The sequence below is a fragment of the Cynara cardunculus genome, unplaced genomic scaffold (genome assembly GCF_001531365.2).
Source record: "Cynara cardunculus var. scolymus isolate 2C unplaced genomic scaffold, CcrdV1 Un_Scaffold_891, whole genome shotgun sequence".
Classification (NCBI taxonomy): Eukaryota; Viridiplantae; Streptophyta; class Magnoliopsida; order Asterales; family Asteraceae; genus Cynara; species Cynara cardunculus.
The window spans coordinates 89,364-97,141 of NW_020200640.1; the positions used below are offsets into that span (position 1 = coordinate 89,364).

The window sequence follows — 7,778 nt, forward strand, 5'->3', positions numbered from 1 at the left end:
ATATTATAATAATATAATTTATATTAAAATCTTTAAAATAATTTTTTTTTCCAAAGATAAATATAATTCTTTTTAGAAAATTTATGTTTTAATTATTTATTTTAGAAAAATTACAAGTTTTCAACTTCAGAGTTAGATGATATGTCGCACTATGGAAACACTTTTTATAATGAGAAAGGTCGGAACATACAATTGAGAACTTTCGTGGTCCAAATGAAATTATCAAAACTCTCTAACGGTCAAGATTAGGTTTTTGAGAGGATGTAGCGTCAATGATTTTTAACCACGCCCCCACCATCCAAATACATCCAACCAATCAAAACTCGCCACATGAGCAGCAGACTACAAATTCGTGAGCCGGCTCCGAAGTGGCGCAATGCTATTGGTGGGGCTCGATGTGTGCCGCTACAAAAATAAGAGTCAAAGGGGGATCGCTTTCTTTTTCAAAACATGTTAATTAATTTAATTATTTATTTATTTTATCAAATTAAATTAAATTATACGAAGGTTCAGGGAAGGCAGGACTCCTTACTTACCTTATAATCCAACTCTAATAAGTTCTTAACGAAAAAAGGGGTTTCTTCATAGATCTCTTTCTCCATTCTCACTCAAAATCTTCAACTCTTTTCTCTCTGGAGAGAAATTGAACTCGAAGATTTAGAAAAGGGCATCAATTGCTTTATATATGTTCATTGCTTCCTAATTTCTGTTCATCTGCTATAATATTTATCAACTTCAGGTAAATTTAACTTGTTTTAGTCGGTTATTGCTTTTGATTGTGTTTTTCTTCATAATATCTTGTGATTGTTGTGTTTAATTCGTTTTCTGTATGTTTGGGTTGTAGAATTTGTCAGATTTGGTGTGTTTGTTTGTTTGATTTTTAACTTTAAGGTGAATTATCGCAGATCGTTAGATTGTTGGAGGTTTGTTAAGGTTAGGGTTTACTTAGTTCGGAGTTTGAAGAAGAAAATTCTGATTTTTGTCGTTTATCGTTGAGTTCATCTTGTTTTACGTTAGGTAGTTTGAATCACGCTAAGCAAACATGCCTGTGCGTGTTTTTTAGTTGGCGTTTGTGATGAATCATTTCAGAAGTCTGATGTTTTGTTTAATTTTGGGTGATGTCGTTATTCTGCAGGTGATTTATTTGAAGATTTTTTGATTATTTGAATTTGATAAATATTGATTTTGCTAGTGAAGATTAATGGGTAAAGGAGCCCAAAGTTACGGGACAAAAGAGAATACAGGCAAATCATCACTGGATCGAAGCCAATATGCTGCTTGGGCAAAGGACATACGGGAATGTGAACAAAACTACCAGGTGGACAGAGAACAAGGTCTATCTGATGGTGAAGTCGAAAAGAGGCTGCAGAAGTTTGGGACAAACGAGTTGGAGAAGCATGAAGGACAATCTGTTTTTCAGCTAATTTTGGATCAGTTCAATGATACTTTAGTTAGAATTTTACTTGCTGCCGCTGTGATATCTTTTGTCCTTGCCTGGTATGATGGCGAAGAAGGTGGGGAGATGGAGATCACTGCTTTTGTTGAGCCTCTGGTAATTTTTCTCATACTAATCGTTAATGCGATTGTTGGTGTTTGGCAAGAAAGTAATGCGGAAAAAGCTTTAGAGGCTCTCAAAGAAATTCAATCAGAACAAGCAACTGTGATTCGTAATGGTCGCAAGATTTCAAGCCTTCCTGCCAAGGAACTTGTTCCTGGTGATATTGTCGAACTTAGGGTTGGAGACAAAATCCCTGCTGATATGAGGGTCGTGAAACTAATTAGTTCAACCCTTAGGGTTGAGCAGGGATCCTTAACTGGAGAGAGTGAAGCTGTTAGTAAAACGACTAAACCTGTACCTGAAGAGTCTGATATCCAGGGGAAGAAATGTATGGTGTTTGCGGGAACTACGGTTGTAAATGGGAACTGTATCTGTATGGTTACAGACACAGGGATGAATACTGAGATAGGAAAAGTGCATTCTCAGATCCAAGAGGCAGCTCAGAATGAAGAAGACACACCGTTGAAGAAGAAATTGAACGAGTTTGGAGAAGTTTTGACTATGCTAATTGGGTTGATTTGTCTTCTGGTTTGGCTCATTAACGTGAAGTACTTCCTCTCATGGGAGTATGTTGATGGTTGGCCAACGAACTTTAAGTTCTCCTTCGAGAAGTGCACTTATTACTTTGAAATAGCCGTCGCATTAGCAGTTGCTGCCATCCCAGAAGGTTTGCCTGCTGTGATTACTACTTGCTTGGCCCTTGGCACACGGAAGATGGCTCAGAAGAATGCTCTTGTTAGGAAGCTACCTAGTGTTGAGACTCTTGGGTGTACGACAGTCATTTGTTCCGACAAAACTGGTACTCTGACCACCAACCAAATGGCTGTGGCTAAGCTTGTTGCTATGGGTCATGGAGCAAATGCTGTTCGATCCTTCAATGTTGAAGGAACCACATACAATCCATTGGATGGGAAAATTCTAGACTGGCCAGCTGGGAGAATGGATGCTAACCTTCAAACAATTGCAAAGATTGCTGCATTGGCTAACGACGCAGGCATTGAACAATCTGAGAAAGGTTATGTTGCCACTGGAATGCCAACTGAAGCAGCATTAAAGGTATAGTAATTTAAGCAAGTTTGCTTTTTGATAAGAATCACACGCCAGTAACTTGGAGATTCAAAATTATGGCGCTCTCTGCACGTATGTGCCACCCAGAATTCTAATTTAATTGTCGGTTTCTGTTTACAGGTTCTTGTTGAGAAAATGGGTCTTCCTGCTGGATTGGGTTCTGGTTCATCTACAGAGTACAATGACCTCATGGGTAAGTCACTGAAGATTTATCGTATTTGTTACTTATGCATATGTACTAACATGTTCTTCTGTGATATGCAGTTTGTTCTCGTGAGTGGAGTAAAAGTGAACGCAGGATAGCTACTCTTGAGTTTGACCGAGATAGGAAATCCATGGGGGTAATTGTATCATCCAACACTGGAAGAAATACCCTGCTTGTAAAGGTAATATATTGGGTTCTCTGGTCAATATGAAGCTTTATGAAATAGCAGAATGTTACATGAATCAGTTCATTTCTTATGATCTTCAATGTCAAATAGTATGATATAGTAGCAGACTGTTGTATCTCAAGATACAAAATGCAATGTTGATTAGTTAGGATTTGACATTTAACTGGTCTGTAAGGAGTTTCTACCTTGATGTAAGCTTTGAGCTCCATGTATGTTTGGCTTTATGAAGATGTGGCCAAATGTTTGGGCTCCATGGATGAATTAATAAGTAGTTGCTGACTTTTTACAGGGTGCCGTTGAAAATTTGTTGGAAAGGAGTTCCCACATCCAGTTGCTTGATGGTTCTGTTGTGGAACTTGACAAGAGGGCAAAATCAGTAATCTTAGATAGCCTTAACAAGTTGTCCACAGCTGCATTACGTGTATTGGGTTTTGCATACAAGGAGGATCCTCCAGAGTTTACAACATACAATGGTGATGAAGATCATCCTGCCCATAACCTTTTACTCGATCCAGCAAATTACTCTTCAATTGAAAGTAATTTAGTCTTTGCCGGCTTGGCTGGACTCAGGGTGAGTGGCTATATGCTTTTTTGGTTCTCTTCCCTTAATCATCTATATTTATACTATATTATAAAGCTTTTAGGTAAAAGTCCTAAAAACAACCTATTAAGCATTACATCCCGCTTAGTAACAAATAATCCCTTAAATTTCAAGTTTACAAGTAACTACCCCACAAGTACAATTTTTAAAGCACTTTAAACCTAATAAAACTACCTGATAAATACGTTTCAAGTACATGACAATCATTAAACCTCACTAATACCACCTCCATCATTATCTTTACCCACAAAAAATACTTTATCACTAAAACTAAAATAAATTACATCTTTATTTTTAAATCTAAAATATTTAAATTTGAATTCTTTTTTGAATTAAACGAATCATACCAAAAAAACGTGAATTTTCTAATCTTTAATTTGACAACAATATCGATATGATTTTTGGTTTTTTTAATTGCGTATTCAAATTAGCAATACATGTTCAATCACCACTTGTAATTTCTATTTCATTGAAACATAAATTTCTATTTCATTGAAACATAAATTTTGGGTTTTCTTTTTTAAATAGAAACTGCATTAAATTTTTCATGTGTTCATAGCTATCAAGAAGATTCCAACTGAATTGTTGTGTTGATTTAATCTTTCAAGGATCCTCCTCGTAAAGAAGTTCGTCAAGCCATTGAAGACTGCAGAGCAGCTGGAATTCAAGTTATTGTCATAACAGGAGATAACAAGAATACAGCAGAAGCCATTTGTCGTGAAATAGGCGTATTTGGACAACATGAGGACATCAGTAAAAAAAGCTTAACAGGAAGAGAATTTATGGATCATCATGATCAAAAAGGTCACTTATCATACAAGGGAGGACTTCTTTTTTCTAGGGCTGAACCACGTCACAAGCAAGATATAGTGAGGTTGCTCAAAGAAGCAGGTGAAGTGGTTGCAATGACTGGGGATGGGGTGAATGATGCACCTGCATTGAAATTGGCTGATATTGGAATTGCAATGGGGATTTCTGGAACTGAGGTATTTCTGTTTGCTCCTGAGATATCTGTGTTGGTGCACTGTTTATGAAAATTTACATGTTGCTTTTAAAAGAAACGAAACGAACCAGTTATTCCATCCAGAAGTTGGACCCTGGGGGATGATGTATGCTGACATGGTCTCTTCCCCAAAGAGTAGAATTGTTGTTAGTTACCATGAAAACCCCTTGTGAAAAGCGTTTGCTTTTACAACCATTCTTCCTTTTTGGAAGTTTGTCCAAAATAAACCTTGAGGGCCAGCTCAACCGGCAAATAAATGTTAGCCTTGTAGGTGGCCAGTTCGAGTCTCCTCAGGGCCACGACGGATTTTCCTAACTGTTATCTTCAGGCCCATTAATCGAGGTGCGCGCAAGATGACCTGGAAACCCATGGTTACAAAAAAAAAGTTTGTCCAAACTGCAAATCCAAACACATGCATGTTTATTGAGTATGCTGCTAAAATAACTTTGCAGTCCATTTTCTAAGCCATAAACTGGTGTTTACTCTTGCAATTTGTTTTTTGTTCCCTTTGTCATCGCTTAACTCCACCTGATATTAATCTCTTAAGAAAGACGAGTTTTTAATTAATTCGTGCATTTTCTTGAACTTTTTCTCCAGGTTGCAAAGGAAGCTTCTGACATGGTTTTAGCAGATGATAATTTTAGCACAATTGTGGCCGCTGTCGGAGAAGGCAGGTCTATTTACAACAATATGAAGGCTTTTATCCGGTAGGTTTCTCTTCCATCTCTAGCTCACCTTTTGCGAAAAGCTTTCATTGGTTTTTGTTGGGATTTAACCTATCAAAATAAATGATTTCGGGTTTAGTTCATTAAAAGTGATTATTTTGTTGGGTTGTTTTCAGTATCCAAAATAATCTTATACTGTTATTTTCTCAAGCATCATCTTTGTCATGCTAATGCTTCCATATTTTGCTACAGCTATATGATTTCCTCAAATATCGGGGAGGTTGCCTCCATATTCTTGACTGCTGCTATCGGCATTCCTGAAGGCCTGATTCCTGTTCAGCTTCTATGGGTCAATCTAGTCACTGATGGACCGCCTGCCACAGCCTTGGGTTTTAATCCACCAGACAAATACATCATGAAAAAGGCTCCTCGCAGGAGTGACGATTCATTAATCAGTGCCTGGATTTTATTTCGCTATCTGGTATTTATTCTCTCTCACTTCCATACCAAATATCAGCCTTATCCCATTGTTCATTTTTTGTATCCAAACTTGACATCATCTTAGACTATGTTTGGCAAACTAGCTTAAAAGTTAGCTGTGAACTAATAAGCTAGTTGTCAACTATTCTCTCCCTCCCAAAATAAGTGTCCTAGTTCCTATTTTAGTTTTTGTCCCAAAGTAAGTGTCCATTTTCAAAAATGCTTACTTTGAGATGGGGATAAATTCATTACTCCTTCGATTAGCAAAGGTAAAATTGTCATTTAGTTAATTGAAACATGTAATATTTATCCATTTCTAATGTGATGCATCTTTTTCATTGTAGACATTTATTATAGGACGAAGGGAGTAATAAGCTGATAAACTACTTACGTGTAGTATAAACTAGATAATAAGTTAGATGATAATGTATAAATGACCAAAAAGGCTAAAGTTTTTGGTCATTTATGTAACTTATAAGACCATAATTGGAAAAAAATAAAAAAAAAAGCTCATCTGAGGTTCTGGCTGGTATTGCTGCTGTAAGTCCATTCGGGGAGCTTGTTGAAACACTACTTTATAAGTTTCCAATAAGCTCAAAAATAAGCTAGCTCATGGTTGCTGCACATGGTATTAAGCTTGTTTTGACAAGTAAAGAACACTTTGTTTATTTTGTGCAGGTAATCGGACTCTACGTTGGTGTAGCAACTGTAGGTGTTTTCATCATATGGTACACTCATGGCTCCTTTTTGGGGATAGACCTGAGTCAAGATGGTCACAGCCTTGTTACCTACTCCCAGCTTTCAAACTGGGGTCAATGCAGATCTTGGGATAATTTCACCGTCTCGCCTTTCAAAGCCGGAGACCGAGTGTTTGATTTCGATTCCAACCCTTGTGACTACTTCCAAGGTGGGAAAGTCAAAGCCATGACACTCTCCCTCTCCGTGTTGGTCGCCATCGAGATGTTTAATTCTTTAAATGCCCTCTCCGAAGACGAAAGCCTGTTGACCATGCCACCATGGGTCAACCCATGGTTGCTTCTGGCAATGTCGGTCTCGTTTGGGCTCCATTTCTTGATCCTATATGTTCCGTTTCTTGCGCAAGTGTTTGGGATCGTGCCGCTAAGCGTGAATGAGTGGTTGTTGGTGTTGGCTGTGGCCTTGCCCGTGATATTAATCGACGAGATCCTTAAATGCGTCGGTAGGTTGATAAATGGAAATCAAACGAGCCCAAGGCCTTCGAAGCGGAAAACAGAGTAATCGTGAGTGGTTACGTTTCCGAAAATGCCCGTGAAATTGTTGACTGACACTATATCTTCCTCCTTTGAATTGTTAAGACCAGCAAGGGTAGGTTGGACCATGGACAAATTTCTAGCAATAGTTTTGGTAGAAGTTAGTTTAATATGTTCTTTTATTTTCTTTATTGTTATGTTTTGGAACATTTGGCAAATCTTAATATTTTCTTGAACCAGTTGAGCTAACCCTACAAAATCAGCTAATTACATTCAAATTTGTTTTGATAGGAAATGCACTTTTTCTCTCTGTCACTAAAAGGGCGTTGTAGGAATTTTTTTGCTGAATGAATTAAGCTTACCTAGGATAGCTGAAAGAATAAACTATTGGTTTAATCATTAAGCCATGGACAAACGCTTAGGTTAATATACAAATCATTAAGAACATCTTTAACAACTATGTTAAACTAAACGTTTTAAAGATTTAAGAGATGTTTTTCCTTCAACAATTATGATATAATATTAGCAAAAATAGAATAAAGAAGAGAGTGATGTTGAGGAACTTTAAATTTAAGGGAATCTCTAAAACTAATATCTATACTATATTATAAAGCATTTGACTAAAACTCTTAAAAACTCTTAAACTCTTAAAACTCTTAAACCCGTTCATCGCTAAACGATTTCATCCCTATCCGATTTCATTCCATAACTGAATTCGTGTAACTAACTGCAGATAAACGCAATCCAATACAGGATAAACATCTCATTTTAAATATAAAAAA

At 37.1% G+C, this 7,778-nt stretch overlaps 1 protein-coding gene across 4 annotated transcripts; it reads left to right on the forward strand.

The window, feature by feature from the left end:
- Positions 1–575: 575 nt before the first annotated feature.
- On the forward strand, positions 576–7,250 carry LOC112502076 (calcium-transporting ATPase 4, endoplasmic reticulum-type-like). Of its 4 annotated transcripts, none has more exons than XM_025105894.1 (9): positions 576–739; positions 906–2,614; positions 2,747–2,819; positions 2,891–3,012; positions 3,308–3,589; positions 4,228–4,605; positions 5,220–5,329; positions 5,540–5,768; positions 6,446–7,250. In XM_025105894.1, exons 2-9 carry the CDS (start codon positions 1,202–1,204, stop codon positions 7,022–7,024), a joined length of 3,186 nt encoding a protein of 1,061 aa, XP_024961662.1. In that variant the 5' UTR covers positions 576–739; positions 906–1,201; the 3' UTR covers positions 7,025–7,250. The 4 variants fall into 4 exon arrangements, with proteins under 4 accessions (XP_024961662.1, XP_024961663.1, XP_024961665.1 ...); XM_025105895.1 differs by having other exon boundaries at positions 1,136–2,614; XM_025105897.1 differs by having other exon boundaries at positions 1,193–2,614.
- The last annotated feature ends 528 nt before the right edge of the window (positions 7,251–7,778 follow it).

Excerpts from the sequence above, each read along its gene's own strand:
- LOC112502076 (XM_025105894.1), top strand. The coding sequence starts at position 1,202 with ATGGGTAAAGGAGCCCAAAGTTACGGGACAAAAGAGAATACAGGCAAA. Across the intron at positions 3,013-3,307 it reads GAAATACCCTGCTTGTAAAG|GGTGCCGTTGAAAATTTGTT; the intron begins GTAATATATTGG and ends GACTTTTTACAG. Across the intron at positions 3,590-4,227 it reads CCGGCTTGGCTGGACTCAGG|GATCCTCCTCGTAAAGAAGT; the intron begins GTGAGTGGCTAT and ends TAATCTTTCAAG.